The 21,481-nt window shown below is 44.7% G+C and overlaps 2 protein-coding genes across 11 annotated transcripts in view; both read left to right on the top strand.

The window, feature by feature from the left end:
* cryz (crystallin, zeta (quinone reductase)) overlaps positions 1–21,481 on the top strand; it is a 1,066,321-nt gene that overhangs the window by 614,796 nt on the left and 430,044 nt on the right. The gene's annotated exons all lie outside the window — the stretch shown is intronic.
* The window catches only part of slc44a5b (solute carrier family 44 member 5b), a 412,477-nt gene that overhangs the window by 216,123 nt on the left and 174,873 nt on the right, over positions 1–21,481 (top strand). For 6 of the 9 annotated variants that reach the window (XR_013579275.1, XM_078560642.1, XM_078560643.1 and 3 more), the window contains exons 5-9: positions 6,273–6,357; positions 7,298–7,426; positions 12,595–12,655; positions 15,886–16,009; positions 20,847–20,879. Coding sequence is in view for 8 of the 9 variants with exons in the window: in XM_078560642.1 (XP_078416768.1) it covers positions 6,273–6,357; positions 7,298–7,426; positions 12,595–12,655; positions 15,886–16,009; positions 20,847–20,879 (432 nt within the window). In the remaining variant the exon portion in view is untranslated. The remainder of the gene's footprint in view (positions 1–6,272; positions 6,358–7,297; positions 7,427–12,594; positions 12,656–15,885; positions 16,010–20,846; positions 20,880–21,481) is intronic. The other 3 variants (XM_078560646.1, XM_078560647.1, XM_078560648.1) reach the window with 1 other exon arrangement.

Genomic DNA, 21,481 nt, shown 5'->3' with positions numbered 1-21,481 from the left:
ATGATAAAGGCCGTGTGATGGGAAGAGAAAGCCCAACAGATCCAACAATATTCTGACCATCATGGCATGCAAAGCTTTTTTTGAAGCTACCAGGACCATTTATAGACTGAGGTCAAATGGACAAAATCCATTCGCTCCCAGGATGGTGTTTCTCTTCTTAAGGATGACAATGCCATTGGTCAATGCTGGAAAGAACATTTTCAACAACTCCTCAACCGTGAATCCACAGCTGATACTCTCCAGACTATCCGCTCAGTGCCTGTGGTAGGATCCATGGGTGAGCCACCATCGATGGGAGAGCTGCAACAAACAATCAAACAGATGAAAAGCAACAAAGCCTGAGGCCCTCGATGCGATTCCAGCTGGGACCTTCAAAGCTGGAGGCCGTTGCTCACATCAAGACTCCATGTGGTCATCCTACGGATTTGGGAGGGAAAAAAATTCCCCCTCCCCCCACTCCAACTTCAAGAATGTGACGATTGTAACGATCTTCATGAAGGGAGATAAATGATGCTGAGGAATCTATCGAGGTGTTTCCCTCTTGTCTGTAGTGGGGGAAATCCTGACACACACTCTCCTGCATCATCTCCTTCCTGTGGCTGAGGAACTCCTCCCAGAGACACAATGTGGCTTTAGACCTTCCAGAGGAACCTCTGACCTGGTCTTTGCTGCCAAACAAACCCAAGAAAAATGTCCCAAGAACAACATCAGGAAATCTTCATTCCATTCATCGACCTGACCAAAGCATTTGACTCAGTGAATCATGAGGCCCTGTGGATTGTGCTTCAAACATTTGGATGTCCAAAAAACTTCTTCCCAATCCTACAGCTGCTTCATGATGATCTGGCTGCATCTGTCTGGAGTGGGAGATCTGAAACAGACGCCTTCAAAATCTACACCAGGGACAAGCAAGGCTGTGTGATAGCCCCCATACTATATATAATCTACCTGACAGTGGCTATTCACCTCATCAAAGATCAACGGCCCTCTGGTGTCAGTATTAAATACTGTCTAGATGGAAAACTCTTTACCTAAATTGACCACCATAGACAGACATGATCTACAGTTTGTGGATGACTGTGGTGTTGTTGGCCACTTTACAAATCACTCTCAATCTCTTCAGTTTTACATACAAGAGGCTCGTCCTGTCCCTGAATGTGGCCAAAAGAAAACTTAGATATCAACCCAGACCTGGTCAGCCAAATATTCCACCTCCCATATATGTTGAAGGAGAGACTCTGGAATATGTTGAGCACTTCCCAAACCTCGAGATCCACCTCTCTCAAAAGACCCCCATTGACGAGGAGACCCAACACCCAATCAACTGCACCAGCTCAGCTTCTACAAACTACGACAGCGAGTGTTTGACAAAGATCCCAGGAAGTTAAAAAAGGCCTCGTGTACAGAGCAGTTGTTGTCACCACACTCCTGTACTGCAGCAAGACCTGCCCTGCACATAAGATCACTAGAGAAATCCCAATAGCAATGCCTCCGCCACATCCTCCGGATTCAACAGGAGGACCATCAAACAAACACCAGTGTCCTCCTTGAAGCCAGCTCTACAAGTGTTCAGGCGAAACTCCTGCAAAATCAATTTTGATGGACTGGACACTGCCCAGATGGCCAAAAACCACCTCCCCCATCAGGTCTTGTTTTCTCAACTCTCAAATGGCCACATTCCAGGGAAGTATAAAGAAAACACTCCAAAGACACTCTGAAGGTCTCCTTGAAGCTCAGCAGCATTGACATTAATGACTGGGAGGAGATCGTTACCAATTGTTCAGCATGGCCACAACTTATCCATCAAGCTGCATCATGCTTTGTGTCACAACGTCTTAATGATGAGGCAGAGCGATGGCAGAGAAGGAACAAAAAGGAAACCAATCCTGCGCTCCGGATCCCATTACCTCATGGGATGTCCTGTCCCATGTATCCCAAGACCTGTCGGTCAAGAATCGACCTGCGCAGTCACATGAAGACCCACGGTAGGAAAGTAGTGAGTCTGAGCAGATGTCATCCCCGAATCAAGGGACAGCTGATGACGAACAGAGCAAAATGTCCCAAGGCTGTCAGGAAGATATAATAATTCTCGATGTTATTGGAATTTATTGTAAAATAGTGTGTGTGTGAGTTTGAGAGAGAGAGGCTTAATTGAATTAAAGGCAGCTGGTCTGAAAGCTTTGATGTAAACATGGTAAACATGGGGGACGTTTAGAATGTTGGGTGTAAAAGGGCATTTGCGTTTTGAAATAAACCAGACTAGATTGTTTGTTTTTAAAGGAGGGGTGAAATGTGTCACCCAGCCAGGTGAAGTTTAGAAACTGTGTGTTTATTTTTCCCAAAGATTACTGGTAAAACTTAGTGCTATGAGAGGGTTTTATTATCAGAAAGATAAAGTCCAAACACATAGTGAAACAATGGGAACTTGGCATTCAAAGGGGAAAATATATATAAAGGAGTGAAGGCTGTGTGTAAGGGAAGGCATTTTAAGATCTTACAAGTGTGAAAAACCTTCAGCATCTAAGCCTCAAGCTGCTGTTTTCAAAGAACTGAAGTTAAGAAAACTCACTTTGAATTTCGACTTGTTCAGGGTGTCCGTTTCTTTGCCTGAGTCTTTTAAAATCTATGTGTCTTACTATTGCTTTAAAAACATAAATAGGAACAGGAGTAGGCCATTCGGCCCCTCAAGCCTGCTCCACCATTACATAAGATCACAGTTGATCTGCTTATGTTTCTATTTCCACATTCCCTTTGATCCCCTTGTCTAACAAGAATCTATCTACCCCCGCCTTTAAAATGTTCAATGACCCCACCTTCTCCACCTTCTGAGGCAGAGAATTCCAAAGTCGCACAACCCTCTGAGAGAAAAAAATTCTCCCCAATTTTAAAACAGGGCCCCCTAGTTCTGGACTCACCCACAAGAGGAAACATCCTTTCCACGTCCACCTTGTCAAGGCCATTCAGGATCTTGTATAACTTCAATCGAATCACCCCTCACTCTTCTAAACTCCAGTGGAAACAAACCCAGTCTGTCCAATCTTTCCTCATAAGACAACCCACTCATTCCAGATATCAATCTAGTATCAATTAACGAATGTGTAACTGTGAGTCAGATTAAGTAGGGGATTTAAAAGTTATCATAGTAGTAATTTGTAGATCTATGTATGTGTTTAAAATCATTTCTCTTATTAATAAATGTTTAATCTAGTGTTGTAAAAATCTATAAGGCTTGGTGGTCTTATTATGACTGAATTCAAGGCAGGCACCTTAAAATGTGTTCAAATTGCAAAGCAAGCTGTGGTAGCTGTTTCAAGTTTCTCTTTGAGATTTGAACAACTCAGCATTTACCATCAGCAGTGCTATAGCAAAGGCACCGAATGATATCAATAAAAACCTTTTTGACACCAAGTGTCAGAGGAAGTATCAGGAAAGTTGGCACAGGAGCATTAGGAACAGGAGGAGGCCATTCAGCCCCTTGAACCCGTTTCACCATCCAATGAGATCATGGCCGACCTGTGACCTCACTCCATATACCTGCATTTTCCCTTTTAATGCCTTTGTTTAACAACAATAATTTATATTTATATAGTGACTTTAACACAATGAAATGTCACAAGGTGCTTCTCAGTATGACAGCGAGGCACATGAGGAGTTATTAGGTCAGGTGAACAAAAGCTTGGTCAAAGAGGTAGGGTTTTTTATGGGTTTCGTTCATGGGATGTGGGCATCGCTGGCTATGCCAGCATTTATTGCCCATCCCTAATTACCCTTGTTCAGAGGGCATTTTAAGAGCCAACCACGTTGCTATGGGTCTGGAGTCACATGTAGGCCAGACCAGGTAAGGACAGCAGATTTCCTTCCCTAAAGGACATTAGTGAACCTGATGGGTGAAATGCCTTAAAGGAATCCAGCAATCTGAGTTTTAAAATTATCGGTTTACCCAGCACCAACTGTCATTTGTGGAGAGGTTCCAAATTTCTCCCACCCTGTGTGAGTAGAAGAGTTTCCTGACTTCACTCCTGAGAGGTCTGGCTCTCATTTTCACATTATTTCCCCTGGTCCTAGGCTCCCCAACCAGCGGAAATAGTTCCTCTCTATCGATCTTATTTGTTCCCCTTAATACCTTGAAAACAAATCACCCCCTAAACCTCTAAATTCCAGGGAATGCAATCCCTGTAATCTGTTCTCGTAATGTGACCCGAGGAGTCCATTCTGGTGAATCTACACTGCTCTCCCTCCAAGGCCAATATATCCTTCCTAAGTTATGATGCCCAGACCTGCTCACCGTTCTCCAGCTATGGTCAAACAGCGCTTTGTATAGCTGAAGTATGACTTCTACCCCTTTGTACTCTTGTCCTCTAGATGGAAAGGCCACTAGTCCATTAGCCGTTTTTGATTATTTTCTGTACCTGTTTATGACATTTTAATGACCTGTGTTCCTGGGCCCACACGTCTCTTTGGCCCTCCACTGTTTCTGGCTTTTCACCATTTAGAAAGCGCCCTATTCTATCCTGGTTAGGTCCAAACTGGATGACATTGAAATCCATTTGCCACAGGTTTGCCCTAACACTTCATCTATCAGCAGGTCTGTCATTTTCTGCTTCCATCTACCCTGCTGACAATGCTGCATATCTTTGTGTCAAGGGAAAATTTGGATATGGGCTTTTCTGTCCCATCATCGAAGCCGTTATTAAATCCAGTGAATAGCTGAGGCTCCAACACAAATCCTTGTGGGACACCAATAGTCACATTCTGTCAATTAGAATGCCTACTCTTTATCCCGACTGTCTGTCTCCTGCCACTCAGCCAATTTCCTATCCAGGTCAATAATTTACCTCAATGCGATCAGCTTCAAATTTAGCTAACATGAGGGACATCTATCAAATCAACTCCATATACATAAGATGCATAGACATTCTCCTTTAGTCACCTCTTCAAAAAATCCAATCAGCTTCATCAGACATGACCTACCCTTTACAAATCCATGTTGACTCTGATCAACTGAGAAGCTCCAAGACATTCAGTCAGCCTATCCTTAATTATTGCCTCTCGTAATTTCCTGACTGGTCCCTAGTTTTCCTTTGCCACTTTTCAAAAGCTTGGTCAAAGAGGTAGGTTTTAAGGAGTGTCTTAAAGGAGAGAGAGAGAGAGGTGGAGAGGCAGAGGCGTTTAGGGAGGGAGCTCCAGAGCTTGGGGCTCAGACAGCTGAAGGCACGGCTGCCATGGTGGAGCGATGGGCAATCAGGGGATGTTCAAGAGACCAGAATTGGAGGAGAAGGAACTTTGAAGGGTTGGAGGGCAGAAGGAGACTATAGAAAATGGCACAGTGCAGGGGGTGGGTGTGTGGCGAAACCATGGAAGGAATTGAGCACAAGGATGAGAATTTTTAAATTGTGGTGTTCTTGGAGCAGGGCCAGCAGGAGTGATAATCCATAGACAAACTGTTTAATCTGACGTTCAAATCAATATTTATAGACGAGCTCCTGACATTAACATTGTGCATAAGTCATTGAAGATGGCAGGATAGGTTGATAAAGCATTCGGGATCCTAGGCTTGATTAATAGGGACAGAGAGCATAAGAACAACAAGGGGTTGTTTTAAACTTGTACAAAGCACTGATAAGGCTTCAAATGGAGTATTGCGTCCGATTCTGGACATCAGAAAAAGATGTGGAGGTATTGGAGACAGAGCAGTAAAGATTCACAAGAATGGTTCCAGGGATGAGGAACTTCAGTTATGTAGATAGATTGAAGAATATGGGGCTGTTTTCCTTGGAGAAGAGCAGATTTGATAAAGGTATTCAAAATCATGAGGAGTCTGGACAGAGTAGATAGGAAGAAACTGTTCCCATTGCAGGAAGGATTGAGAATGAAGGCACAGATTTATTGGAGACATGAGGAGACACTATTTCATACAGAAAGTGGTTAGGATCTGGAATGCACTGTGACAGTGTGGTGGAGGCAGGTTCTATCAAGGCATTCAATAGGGAATTAAATCATTATCTGAAAAAAAGAGCATGCAGGGCTAGAGGGAGGAGGCAAGGACACGGCACTAGGTGAGTTGCTCATTCAGAGAGCTGGCACAGCCACAATGGGCCGAATGGCCTCCTTCTGTACTGTAACTATTCTCTGATTTTTAAGATCGGGCAATTATTGCTGCAGGCCCCAGTCTTGGCATTTCTATTGTGTTGTTAACATAGGGGACTGACTCTCTTTCCTCCTTTAAAATCAGTTAAAACAGCACTGGTAACACTTGCCTCATTCTCTTTCAGGAACAAGACCATTTTATTCTACTTCAATATCCTTAAGTGTGCAAGTCCTGCAGTCCTTATAAATTTGCAGTGCCCAACTAAACAGGTAAGACATGTCTGCAGAGTCTGATACTGCAGCACTCCCTAGGTACTGACCCTCTGACAGTGCAGCACACCCTCAGTATAGACCCTCTGATACTGCAGCACTCCCTCAGTACAGACCCTCTGACAGTGCAGCACACCCTCAGTCCTGACCTCCTGACAGTGCAGCACTTCCTCAGTCCTGACCCTCTGATGCTGCAGCATTCCCTCAGTACTTTCCCTCTGACAGTGCAGCACTCCCTTAGTATAAACCCTCTGATACTACAGCACTCCCTCAGCAGTGACCCTCTGACAGTGCAGCAATCCCTCAGTACTGCCCCTCCTACAGTGCAACACTTCCTCAGCTCTGTACTGGACCCTCCGACAGTGCTGCACTCCCTCAGCTCTGCACTGGACCCTCCGACAGTGCTGCACTCCCTCAGCTCTGCACTGGACCCTCCGACAGTGCTGCACTCCCTCAGCTCTGCACTGGACCCTCCGACAGTGCTGCACTCTCTCAGCTCTGCACTGGACTCTCCGACAGTGCAGCACTCCCTCAGCTCTGCACTGGACCCTCCGACAGTGCTGCACTCCCTCAGCTCTGCACTGGACCCTCCGACAGTGCTGCACTCCCTCAGCTCTGCACTGGACCCTCCGACAGTACAGCACTCCCTCAGCTCTGCACTGGACCCTCCGACAGTGCTGCACTCCCTCAGCTCTGCGCTGAATTATGTGTTCAGCATGATCCTCCAGTTGAGAGGTGCGAGTTTTATCTATTTTACCCACAGCCTTACTGCTTGTGTCCACCTTCCCCAGAGGTTCTGGGAGGGACAACATTTGGAGTTGAGTTCGCTGGTTTAAAACCCTCTTTTTGCATTCTTCAATCTAATACCTTTTTCCATAGAAGGAGTTCTGAATTGAACATTTAAAATTTAATTGTTAACATTTTCCTCTCTTTTTACCAGGTTTGTGTTGAGAAATGTCCAAACCGATTTGCCCGTTACAGCGACATGAAATCAGCTTTCAGTTGGAACAAAACTTATTGGGCGTATTACCGGCAGTTTTGCCAGCCTGGTTTCAATACGCCTAGAAAGGTGAGTGCAATCGGTAAATTTACACAGAATAGAATCATACAGAAGGTTACAACACAGAAACTGGCTATTCGGCCCAACTGGTCCATGTTGGTGCCTCTCCTCCCCATGAGCCTCCTCCTATTCCCCCTTTATCTCACCCTATCAGCATATTCCTTTCTCACTCATGTGTTTTTCCAGCTTCCCCCTTAAGTGTACCTATACTATTCACCTCCACCACTCCCTGTGATAGCGAGTTCCACATTCTCACCACTCGCTGCGTAAAGCAGTTTCTCCTGAATTCCCGATTGGATTTATCAGTGACTATCATATTTATAAACCCTCGTTCTGGTCTCCCCTGCAAGTGCAAACATCTTTTATACATCTGTCTTCTCAAACCCTTTTAATTTTAATATCCCCTATCAGGTCACATCCTCTGCTTTCTCTTTTCCAGAGAAAAGAGGCTCAGTCGGTTCAGTTTTTTTTCCTGATAGTTATTACCTTTCAGCTCTGTTATCATGCTCAGAAATCTTTTCAGCACCTTCTCCAGTGCCTCTATATCCTTTTTGTAATCTAGAAACCAAACCTGTGCGCAGCATTCCAAGTGCCATCTAACCAAGATCCTCCACAGGTTATACGTTACATTTTTGCTTTTCAATTCTACGCTTTGGAACATGGATTTCTGCACATTTCTACTTCTCTGTAGCTCTGAAGAAGGGTCATACGTCCTTGAAACGCTAACTCTGCTTTCTCTCTCCACGGATGCTGTCAGACCTGCTGAGTTTTTCCGCAGTTTTTGCTTTTGTTATGGATCCCCAAACTATGGGTTGCAACCTCCCCCCACCCCCCTCCCCCCCCCCACCCCCCGCCAACCCCGACCCCAGTGGGGTCAAAGGGCGAGACTTTAGCGTCATGAGCTCAAAGGCTGCGTTTCGACAGCTGCGAAGCCCCTTTAAATGTTTGCGGGTTTATTTCCCCCTGTTGATGGGTATGGTTTAATTGTCTTTCCTGTGAGGAGCAATTGCTTCTCCTACCACAGCCAGTCAAAAGGTGGGGGTTCGCTTTAATTTCAGGGCAAGCCCAGTAATTCTAAACCTTCCCCACTCCTACTCAACAACCACCCCCACCCCGACTGCCCCCACAGCAGCTCTCTAACCCAATCTCCCCCTCCCACCCAAATTTTCACTCTTGCATCACACGACGTCTGAGACATTAAAATGCGGCCACACCTGGAAAAATGTTTGGGAAGGAAATAAACCCCCGTTGCCCCGTCTGTTTTTTTTTACAGCCTGATTAACCTACATCATTATTTTTAGCGATTTGTGTTTCTGTATCCCTAGACCTCTCTGCTCCTCGACCCCATTTGGGCTCTTATTTTCCAAGGGGTATGTGTCCCCTTGCTCTTCCTTTCAAAACGTGGCACCTCTCTCTTACCTGTCATCACTTTGCGACTTTGCAATTCTATTCCGTTAGTAATGAGCTGGTTTGTGTTTCTTCATGGCTTTATTAATTTTTAAACACCTCAACCAGGTCACACCTCAGCCTTCAGTTTTCTAGAGAAAAGATCCCCAGCCTGTTCAATCTTTCCTGATAGCTATAACCTCTGCTGTTTCCCAATTGTCGCTTGCCTTTGGTGAGACGGCTGCTAATGATGTCCCTGAACCCAATTGCAATTGTTCGATCCCAACTTTGACATCAATGTACCTCTCAGTGAATGTTACCCAAAGTGACATTCAAAGGTTACCTTGTTCGTAAATCTTTACAACTCCTGTAGCTTTCCTTTGAGTAAGTTGGAAATCAGACGTTATTTCTGGCAAATGCTGCAAGGATTGATAAGCTTTGAAGGGGTGAATTGTTAATCCATGGAGGTATTTATCTATAGTAAACCAGTGCTGATAGGAATTACATTCTAATGTTTTCTTTCTCGTGTTAAGCAGAGAATGGCAAGGCTGCTTTTAAATCCTTCAGATTGTTACAGTAACGCGATGACAATTTATTACTTGTGTTTCAGGTTGAATAAAGAAAGTTAGATGGAGCGTGATGGTTTTATACACGTTTTCCTCTGCTCCTTCTCCAGTTTCCATTCAGTGAAACAATTGCCCAGAATGGTTCTTTACCCACACAACCCAATCCCCTGTCATGCATCACCTAGAAGGACAAGGACAATGGGTGGATGGGAACATCACCACCTCCCATTCTGCCTTCAAGTCACAATACCATTCAGACTTGTTAAATATATTGCTGTTCCCCCATCATCCTCACTGGGTGAAGGTCCTGGAGCTCCCTCCCTAAAAAACACTGTGGGAGCAACTTCACCACATGGACCTTGGCAGTACATGAAGGGGCACCCACTTCTCTATCCCCACCCCACACCCTCACCCCCGCAATCCCCCACTCCACTACCACCTTCTCAGCGCAACTAAGGATGAATAACAAAGCTAACACACATCCCAAGAGTTAAACTTTCAGAGTTGCGTGATGGCCACTTTCCCCTTTACTTAAAGGGACACTGGAGACCAATCAGTTGAACAATGCAGGTGCGTGGTCGATGATTGGATCCATTTTGTCAGTGATTGTGCTACAGATAATAAAATCAAAGTAGAAGCCAATCAAAGGTTTAAAATTCTGTGTGTTTTTCACGTTGGGCTGATTTGTTTATCCAGTGAGTATTTGGGAGTTACACCCTCGCAAGGATCCAGACTTTGTCGTCAATCAGCCTGTTTTCAAGTGGGCAAAACTGTAGACAAATGGCCGTCATTGGGGGCAAGTCTGAGGCTGACTCAAGAAAGATAAATCAGTGTTTTCTAAATGTTGAGAAACTAGGAGTTTGGAAAAGTGAAGAGATTTGGGACTCTAAGTATAGTACGCTAAAGTCAGCCTTGATCTGAGGGTGTCCAGATTATGAAGGGGTGGAAGTGTTTTACTGTTTATACAAGGTTCTGACCAGAGCCCGTGTGATGCACTGAGTTCAGTTTCTGAGCATGGCACCAGGAGGGATGTCTTGGCCTTGGAGGAGGTGCAGTGCCGATCCATCAGAACGATACCAGGATTAAGAACAAAAACAGAAATACCTGGAAAAACTCAGCAGATCTGGCAGCATCGGCGGAGAAGAGCAAAGTTGACATTTCGAGTCCTCATGACCCTTCAACAGAACTAAGTAGAAACAGGAAAGGGGTGAAATATAAGCTGGTTTAGTGGGGGAGAAGTGGGCGGGGGGGCGTTGTTGGGAGAAGCAAGCAGTGATAGGAGGAGATAACCAAAAGATGTCACAGACAAAAGAACAATGAGGTGTTGAAGGTGGTGATATTATCTAAAAGAATGTGCTAATTAAGAGTGGAGAGCAGGACAAGCAATGTAGCTCTACTGGGGGTGGGGTGAAATAAACGATGGGTGGAATACCAGGATTAAGAATTAAGTTTTAAGGACAGGTTGCATAAGCTAGGCTTGTTTTCACTTACGTATTGAAGATACAGTGTGACCTAGTTGAGATGTTTAAGATGATTAAAAGATTTGATGGGGTAGGTAGAGAGAAAATACAGATCTAGTGTGTGTGGGGGTTGGGGGGTGGGTGGTGCTGCGGTGTTGATGGTGAAGTAGTCCAGAACAAGGGAGCAGAATCTTAAAATTAAAGCTGAACTGTTCAGGGGTGATGTTAGGAAGCATTCTTCACATGTGGCAGAGAGGAAACCTGGAACTCTCTGCCCCACCAAAAAGCTGTGGATGCTGGGGTTCAGTTGAAGCTTTCAAGACTGAGATTGATAAATTTTTATTTGGAAAGGGCATTGACCCATATTGAGCCAAATATGGGCCAATGTAGTTTGAGATACAGGTCAGTGAATTGGGAACAGTTTTGAAGGGCTGAATGGTCTCCTGTCCCTATATCCAATGTAGCATTACAACTGTCACATATTGGAAGGTGAGCTAGCCAGTCTTTGGTGTATTATTGCCTCCAATATTGTTTTTAAATTCATTTACGGGATGTGGGCATTGCTGGCTGGGCCAGCATTTATTGCCCAGCCCTAATTGCCCCTTGAGAAGGTGGTGGTGAGCTGCCTTCCTGAACCGCTGCAGTCCATGCGGTGTAGGTACACCCACAGTGCTGTTAGGAAGGGAGTTCCAGGATTTTGACCTGGCAACAGTGAAGGAATAATGATATATTTCCAAGTCAGGATGGTGAGTGGCTTGGAGGGGAACTTCCAGGTGGTGGTGTTCCCATGTGTCTGCTGCCCTTGTCCTTCTAGATGGTAATGGTCATGGGTTTGGAAGGTGCCTTTTCCCCTGATTGGAGTTCAAGGTTTTTCGGATGAACAATAGAATTGGCAGTAGGCTGGTGTAGCAGAGGTCAAAACCCTATAAAGAAGGAATTTGAATTGTTCTAGTTCCATATTCTGTCCCAAAGTATAATTACAAAGTACTTCGAGCACAGAAACAGGCCATTCAGTCCAAGTGACCCACGCTGGAGCTTCTGCTCAACACGAGTCTCCTCCCACGGTTCTTCACCCCACCCTAACAGCATATCCTTCTATCCTTTTCTCCTCTCACGTGTATATCCAACTTCCCCTTCAGTGTATCTATACTGTTCCCCTCAACCACTTCCTGTGGTAGCAAGTTCCACATTCTCACCACTCTCTGGGTAAAGAGGTTTCCCCTGAATTCCCGATTGGATTTATTAGTGACTATCTTCTATTTATGACCCCCAGTTTTAGCCTTCCCCACAACTGGAAATATCTTCTCTATATTAACCCTATAAACTCCTTTGTAACTTTAAAGACTGGTATCAGGTCACCCCCTCTGATTACTCTTTCTAGAGTAAAGAACGCTGGAATGTTCAACCTTTCCTGATATCACAACCTCCCAGTCCTGATGTTGCCTTTGTTGATTTTTCTGACACGTTCACTGCTGCCTCTCAGTGGGTTCAACAATATGGAGGCTGAACTGTGTATAGCAATTCACAACCAAACAAATTCTTTGAAGTGCAATCCCTTCTGTGGAGTGCTGTTGGGTCATGTATCAATCGGAGGTAGAATTTGATCTTTTGGGCCCTGCTGGTTGGTTGGGCTAAGATGTGTCCAATTGTTTCTCTTGCCTCTTTTTACACTGTGCTGCGCTCTGAACAGAATAGTTTTCCGTTTAGCAAAGTATTGAACATTCTGTTAACCGCCCACTTCTTGTGTTGTCCTTTACATTTGTAGTCTGCTGCCCAAGTGATCCGAGATGAAGATTGTCCAGCAATGATTGTTCCCAGCCGACCATGTACGTATGGAATCTTCTTTGGCTAAAACACCACCCGGGTTTGGGACTGACCGCCTAAGGGGTGGATCCACAGCCCATGATGCGGGAGAGGAGGTCAAACCCACAGGGGGCGCGGGTCAGGAGTCGAATGTTGTCAGGCTATCTCATGGCCATGATTCCTGTGATTTCAGTTCATTGCTGCTGGGTGTGTGGGAGATGGTGGGATCATTCCCTGCAAAGCAATGAAGCCAAAATTTACAGTTTTGCAGCATTGGAACATATATCTTAGCTTTGGCAGCTTTATCAATTGAAACAAAGACATTAGGAACAGGAGGCAGCCTTTCAGCCCCTCAGAACCACTCTGTTGTTCAGTGAGATCAGGGCTGATCTGTATATTAACAGAATCTACCAGCGTTGGTTCCATAACCCTTGGTATCCTTGTCTAACAAAAATCTATCAATCTCAAAGATGATGGCTGGGATTTTCACCAAGTCGGGGTGACTTGGGAGCCCTTTGAATATGGCAGGCAGGTCCTGATTCTGGGATTCGCAACCCCATTCCCTGCTTGTCTGATTTTCGGGAGTACCTTTAATGGGTGTGGGCTGGTTCCTGTAAAAAGCCCGCATCCAGCACTCCAAACCAGACCGGATCCATCCCGGAGACAGGCACATCCCACTCCTCCACAATTTTCATGGAATCCGGCCAGGGCTTTAACAAGTGGTGGTTCATGGCCCAACATACATAATGAGGCTTGGCCGAGAGCCCAGGCAACCATTACACTTGTTGAACAGAGAAGACATTGTTTGGTTGACAGCTCATGCTCTCCGATCTCTGCTGCCGTCAATTTCACAGTGTTTGTTTACACAACGTTAAGTGGTTTCAAGGGTTTGTGATATTTATTATTGATACTTTAAAGGCTATGGATGATGGACACCTTTTATTAGCTTCTAGTCAAATGTAGCAGAAAGTTATGAATTAATTACATTTTTTTAAAAAGCTTTTTTTACACATCCTACTGTCACTACAGGGTCCATTAGTTCTTGACAGTATATAGTGGGTCAATAGCCATGGAAATGGCGTAGCTTGACATGGGGGGGCAGGAGGGGCCCTGGGGATGGGTGGGGGCATGAAGTGGCCTGGATGGGCTTGGGGAGTGTTTGGAGGGTGTGAGAGGTGAGTGCTGGAGGACCTTTGTGTTTTTGTTTTAGCTGCGACAAAGCCCCCACGCCCCTGTGGCAGTCTCCAAACCTTTTATCGGAACGGCTGGACCAACCCAGCTCGCGCTCATCCACCCCCCCCCCCCCGGCTATGGAGGTCTTGTCGTTATGCCCACTTTCTCCCGAAGTGGGTGGGCCAAGCCGGGAATTTTCCTGACTCCCAGTCCCTGCTTCGAGGGTGAAAATCCAGGTCGACGTTTTCAATCGACTCCCAGCTCCAGCAGCTTTTTTGTGGGGAGAGTGTTCCAGATTCCCATTCCCCTTTTGTGTGAACAAATGCTGCCTGACATCACCCCTGGACTCCAGTTTTAAGGTTCTGTCCCCTTATTCTGGACTCCCCACCATCCCCACCATCCCCGCCATCCCCGCCAGAGGAAATTGTTTCTCTCGATCTACCCTATCAGCTTATTTTGTCATCTTAAACACCTCAATTAGATCACCACTTTCTCTTCTATACTCAAGAGAATACAAGTCCAGTCTATACAACCTATACTTTTAATTTAATCCTTTTAACCCCAGCATCATTCTGCCCTGCACCCTCTCCAGGACCCAGAGCTGAACCCAGTTAACTCCAGATGGGGTCTAACCAGAATTTAATATAACCATAGTATAATTTCCAGTATACCTGACTCTTTGAGATAAAAGCTAACATTCCATTAGTCTTTATAATTACTTTTTTATATCGCTCCACTAGATTTTTGTGATTTCTGTACATGTACCCCCAAATCTCTCTTCTCTCCCACCCTCCTAACTTCTGACCATTTTGGAAATGCCCTGGTCCAATGTGGATGAATTTGCACATCCCCACATTGAACTCCGTCTGTCACAGTTTTGCACATTCACTCAATCTATCAATTTCCCTTTGCAACTTCCTGTTTAATTATATTGATAATTGTTTAATTCATCTGCACTGTTTAGAATGCCACCTAACTTAGTATCATTAACAAATGTAGGTGTACAGATCCCTGTTGGCAATGAAAGACTCTCATGTTTGTGTCAAACGACTGTACATCATTTTAAAGAAGAAATTAGCAATCAAAATTTAGCGAAATAAAACTGACAATGGCAAAAATAGAGAAGTGCAATGAGGAAAAGCTTTTTTTACACAGAGTAGATGGGATGTGGACTGAGTGCAGTGGATACAAAGTCAGTTGTAACCACGAAAGGGGATTGGATAAATGAAGGAGAACAAGCTGCAGAGATATGGGGAAGGAGCTGTAGATTTGGGACTAATTGGATTGTTCTTCAAAAGAGTTGGTGGAGTGTTGATGGGCTGAATGGCCTCTTTGTACTAGTCTTTGATTCTATCAAAGTTATGTAACAGGGAAGTTTATGTTAAACTTATACAGAGCATTGGCGTGACCACATATGGAGCACTGATTCTGGTACCTGCTCATGGAGAGTGCTCTGGTCACCATATTAAAAAAGAATATAGAATGGAGGAGGCGCAAAGAAGATTTATATGGGTGATGTCAGAACTGGGAGGTTCTAATTAATTATAATGAGAGGAAGGATTGAACAGGCTTGTGAGTCTTTTCTCTAGAAAAGGAAAGACTGAGTGGGGGAGGTGACCTGATGGAGGTCGTTATGAAGGAATTTTATAGGGTAGACATAGAAAGGATGTTTCCACTTCTGGAACCTAAAACTACGAATCGTAAATATAAGATGGTCATTGATTAAATCCAATCGGGAATTCAGGAGAAACTTCTTTATCCAGAGTGTGGTGAGAATGTGGAGGGAGGTTGAGGTGAATAATATAGATACATTTAAGGGGAAGCTGGATAAGCACATGAGGGAGAGAGGATTAGAGGGATATGCTGATAGGGTGAGATGGAGAAGGGTGAGAGGAGGCCCCTAAACGTGGTCCATTTGGGCCGAATAGCCTGGTTTGTGATGTACAATCTTTGTCATCGGGCCAGGTGGCGGTTGGAGGGATTTTATTTGAGCGTGCTGCTGTGTTCATTGCTAAGAGCGGGTGGCAGGATTTCTATCCACCCCTCAGTGATTTTCCTCGTCCTTTTTCCCTCCCCGCAGTTCTTCGTCGTTGCTTCCCCGACTTCACCACCAAAAACGGAATACTGACGGTGGCCAACAGGACCACCTTCAAAGATGGTCTCGGTAAAACCCGCAATGTGACTGACCTTCGGGACGCAGCCAAGTAAGTTGCTCTCCACTCTGATCCTCGCGATCCTGACTGACTTTCAGCTCCTTAGAGCAGAGAAGATTGAGGGGAAATTTTAATAGAGGCATTCAAGATGATGAAGGATTTTGATTGAATAAATAAAGAGAAACTGTTTCAATTGGCAGGAGGGTTGTTAATCAGAGGGTTATAAACCAATTCTGTAATAGTAACATCCACTTTTCTCTTGGGCTGCCCCAGTTGTCCTTGTCTCCATTACTTCTCCCATGGTAATGTCTCAATTGCTTACAAACTACGGGGGGTGTGGGGGGTGGGGTTCCTGTGGATCAAACGCAATGAGTTGAGAAAGGGTTAAAATGAGAGCATGGAAATGAAAAGCTTGTTCTCAGTAAAAGTGACTGTGAAGCTGTTGGATTGACATATAAATCCAACTGGTTCACTAATATCCCTTAACCAGTCTGGGCTTATATGTGACTCTAGTCCCCACACGAAGGTGGTTGACAATAACTGACCTCTGAAGTGGACCACCACTCTGCTGCATCAAAACTGATTGGAACAAAAAGTCCACCATAAGCTTTCTAAGGGGCAACTAGGGATGGGCAGCAATACCCGCACCCCAGGAATGAATTAACATGAAATGTGATAAAGAGCAAATGATGGACCATCTGCTACTGCTGCCACCTCCTGTCTCAATCCTATAATACCATTAACCTTACCAAAGGCTATAACAAGGCAAAGACACGTCAAGCAGGGAGAGAATGTGAAGATCAGATATGACAATGAATCTTCACATTGCACCAATGTAAACATTCATTACCCTTTGAGTAATAAAATGTTTCTGAAACCTGATCTAACTTTGCTTTGATACTTGTTTTAGATTTACTCCGATACCCATTCTTGATTAATTCTGACACCTGTTCTAGATTAATCTGATATATGTTATGTATTTACTCTGACTCATATTCTATGCTTATTCTGATGCTTGTTCTAGATTTACTTTGAATCCCACCCTCAAGCTACTATGAAATCTGTTCTAGATTGTCTCTGAGCCTCTTCCAGATTTACTCTGACCGTTCTAGAATTGCTCTGCCTGTCCCTAAATCGCTCTGATACCAATTCTAGAGTTATTCTGATGCATGTTCAAGATTTACTCTCTCTCACTTTCTGGATGCACTCCAACACTTCTAGAATCACTCTGCTGTCCATTTTAAATTCAGTGTTATACTTGTTCTAGATTTACTCTGATAACTGTTCTAGAATCATTGTATTGCATGTTTTAGATTTATTCCGATAGCTGTTCTTCTATTACTCCGTCACGTATCCTAGATTTACTGTTTACTAATGTACATTTATATCCTCTGTTTTACCCTTGTTGCTTTGCCTCCTTTATTCTAAATAGCACTTTGTAATCCTCCCCCTCTATTAACCCCTTTCTCCCTAAACTGTACATCTGCACCCCTCTAAACTTCTCTCACGGCTCATACCCTTTACACTTGTTGCTGTTCCCTGTGTGTTCTCCAATGCTTCTGTGATCAAATCAAGCTTTGTACTTTGTTGCACAGATTGGGATCCATTCTTTGTCCCATTTGCCCGGCCCACCAGGCACTGGAATTGCTGTGTGCGTCCATGGCATTTCTTGTGAACATTAAACTAACGGGCTCAAGCCTGTGCAGTAAAGCAGGTTTTCAGCAGGGATCATCTGCCATGCCTGGTTAATTGGTTACTGTATTATATACTGGTTTTCACTTGAGATTATATCACAGTCATTAATCCTTCATGGAAGCTATGATCTGTTATTAATTTTGTGACTCAGTGTTTTGTGATGATACATCCAACAGATAAAGAATGAAATGAGTTGCCCTGGGAACTATATATTTTCAGCAAAACCAGGAGCTGTGATCAGGGAATAATCCCATCTCGGGGTTCAGTTGATAGTTAGAATCTAATTGTAGACTGTCACATCATCAAAACCCTAGCCTAGTAAAACACTCCATGATAGTTCAGATTATTTATGTTTCTTATATTTACAATAATGGCCCGGATCTTCCATGAGCAGCAACCATCGTTGGGTTGCTGCTCCGTTTGAACATTTCCTCACCCCGACGCTGCTGCGCATTCATTGGCGGGTGTTCTGAGCCCGGCTTCTCCAGGAGTGTGGAGCTTAGTGCCCCTCAGAGAGCTCCATCACTGTGATGACGTGTCAGGGGGGGAGACATGACGTGCCCCCTTTTTACTGCACCAGTTGTTGTAGGTAAGTTTGAATGTCCAGAGTGAATGTTAGTGAATGGGTGAGCAAGTTAATGGGCAGGGTAGTAGGGTGGATAGGTGGGCGGGGTAAGTGGGAAGGATGGTGGGTGGGTGAGGGGGTAGGTGGGTGAGGGGGTAGGTGGGTGAGGGGGTAGGTGGGTGAGGGGGTAGGTGGGTAGGGCGTGTGATGACTGTCACTTTAAGATCAATTTAACTGAGTAGGAGTCATGTTGTTTGTTCAACTAATGCAGGGGAATAAATTCTAGGGAGGGGTTTCCTAGAAAGAAGATGGCTATGTGAGGGGCTGGCTGGGTATAAGCAGCCATGGGAGCTCTCGTGTAAATAAAGTTCATTTTGTTTGACTCAGAAGCCTCCCAGAGCGTCTTTCTACAGGGCAGTAGGTGAGAGAGGTAGTTGGTGGGTAGGGTGGTGGGTGGGTAGGGTAGCAGGTGGGTACGATGGAATGTCAGTGCAGTGGCAGATGGGCATGGTGGTAGTTGGGGAGTGTAAAGCCCCTCCCTTACCTGGGTCTATACTCTATCTAGTCTTACTCCAGATATACAACAGCACAGAACAACCATCTGGCTTTCCTTTATTGAGTATCACAAGTCACTACAGGACTCTCAAACTGCCTATTGGGCTTTCTGTTTGCAAGTGTCCATCCCCGGGTGTTAGTCCACTGAACGAGTCCTCTTCACATCTCCAGGTCAAACCTTCCTGATCATCGCACTGACCCTCTCGAGCTCCTGATGTTTGTAGTGTGGAGCATGTCACGTACCCTGGTGCTTACGTCCCCTTAGGGACATCAGACAACGGTGGCGCTTATATTTGTCCAATCCCCTCTCATCTGAGCTTGTTGCCAGGCAGTTGTGTCGTGGGCAGATCCCCTTTTCTGAGGAAGAGTCATACAGACTCGAAACGTTAACTCTGTTTCTCTCTCCACAGATGCTGTCAGACCTGCTGAGTTTCTCCAACATTTTATATTTTTATTCCCCTTTTCTCCTCCCATTCACCTTTGCCCCCGCTATGTCCATCTGGTGAGTCTCGCCTACCTTCAGCCAGTTTCAACTGGTTGAACTGTGAGCTCATAAAAGTTCAACTTTAAGTCAGAAAAACAACTTCAGCACTTATTCAGTGAGGCCCCCTTAAAGGTAAATAGTCTCCGTTCTTATCTTGTGCGTTACAGACGCCCAGCTCCTTCATTGAGAAAAACAAGTTTTCCCATTATCAGATAGTTTGCAGATGGGTGATTTTGTCTTTTAAGCAGAAAAACACAATTTTTAACCCTTACCCAACCAAGCGATAGTCACCAGACTGTCCGTTTTACATTTCTTCAGTCATGTAGTCTTCCTTTGTTCAACCACCCCTTGTCTGTCTTTGCACACAGGACTGCCAAGTCCTTTAGAGGTATGAGTATTGTATCAAAAGTAACTTCATCTCCAAGCATAAGGAAAAATTAGATTCAAGGAAAACATGGGTTAATAATGGGATTGCAAAAGAACTTAAAAGAAAATGGGTTGACATTAAGTCTTACAGTAGGGTGGTGGGCGGGTGAGGTGGTGGGCGGGTGAGGTGGTGGGCGGGTGAGGTGGTGGGCGGGTGAGGTGGTGGGCGGGTAGGGTGATTGGTGGGTAGGGTGGTAAGTGGGTGAGTGTGTCGGGGGATAGTTGAGTCAGGAGGGGTAGTCAGGTTTTGGGGGCTAATCAGGTTCAGTAAGGGGGGTGGGGTCGTTGGGTGGTGGGAGGTGTAGCATAGCCAGAAAGGGTATTCATGCCAGCAGGGGGGGTGCATCAGGGAGTCAGGGTTAGTGGGGAGTTGGGAGGGTCAGTTGGTTAGTTACCCAAGAGTTAGATTAGGATTTTTCTGGTTAACATTTCATGGGTAACTATTCAGGTAAGTACGCTGGAACTATCCAAAGTCTGCAATTTTAGCTCAGAGTTGGAGATTTTTTCAGAGGGTCCCGAGAGGTGGCGGGGAATTGCCCTGTTCACACTTCCTGGGAAATTTCCAGAGGTCAGTGCATTGGGACTCCTGCGAGGTCCCGACATGATTCTTGGATTGTACGTCCAGTCTCTGACCATCCGGAGACCGGAAGATCTGGGCCAATCTGTTAATAAAACTTTAGTGTGTGCATAATTCCTGTTCATGTTTCCCAATTTATAATGGGAATTGCCCATGTAAACGTGTCACATTGGATTCGCTCTCCCCTAATCTCCTAGCGGACCGTCACTGTGGCAGGGTGGGTATAATTACATATGTTTCAAATGTCCACATGGGAATTAATTACAGAAATATAGAAATAAGAACAGGTTTAGGAAATGAAGATGGGAGCTAAATTACATCAGTTCACCCTAATCCAACCATCCTCTCCATCTCTCAGACTACACTTGCTCCGATTCCCTGTATCGAAAATGTTGGGAGCTCAGTTAGAATAGATACATATATTAAACAATAATGTTGCCAGGAACGATTTCAACACAAACCTTATTTTGCAATACAGCCTTTGATCAAGCACTTCAGTTGATTTCTCGTGTTCTGCTTTTAATCTTGTGAGTGTGAAGATATTCTCCATCAGTGATAACAAGTAGTCTTTATTTTAAATTTACAGCAAAGTGACTACCATCCGCCATGGATCCAAGAGGTGTTGGAATAATTTTTGAGTAATCCCAACAGTTTGGAATGAGCTGATGTGCATTAAACCTGCATGAGCCCTTTGCCTGCTCTGTTTATTAGTTGTGCAGATTGGTTGGAATGTGTTGCACTTCAAGGACCATGGAAGTTGGTGTTCAGTGTCCGTATGCTTGGGAAATCAGAGTCTCAATGAGGTAAAGGAGCAGAGAGATGTGGGGGTACACATTAAAAGCAGCAATATAGCTTAATAAAGCCACGAAAAAAAAAATGCTCTGGAGTTCATTTCTAGAGGGATAGAATTGAAAAACAGAGTAAGTTGTGTTAAAACTATGACAGAACCTTGGTCAGACAACACTTGGAACACTGTGCGCAGTTCTGGTCTCCGTATCATAAAAAAGGATATATGGAGCCACTGGAGAAGGTGCAAAAAGGTTTTATAAAGATGATACCAGAACTGAAAGGTTATACCGATTAGGAAAGGTTCAACCCTCTTCTAGAAAAGAGGGGGCTGATAGGGGTCATTAACATGATGAAGGAGTTATCGAAAATTAAAGATGATGTTTCCACTTGTGGGCAAGACTAGAGCTAGGGGGGCCATCAATATAAAATAGT

This window comes from Cetorhinus maximus, chromosome 17 (assembly GCF_964194155.1).
Source record: "Cetorhinus maximus chromosome 17, sCetMax3.hap1.1, whole genome shotgun sequence".
Lineage (NCBI taxonomy): Eukaryota > Metazoa > Chordata > Chondrichthyes > Lamniformes > Cetorhinidae > Cetorhinus > Cetorhinus maximus.
This window is presented reverse-complemented; position numbering and strand designations above follow the sequence as displayed.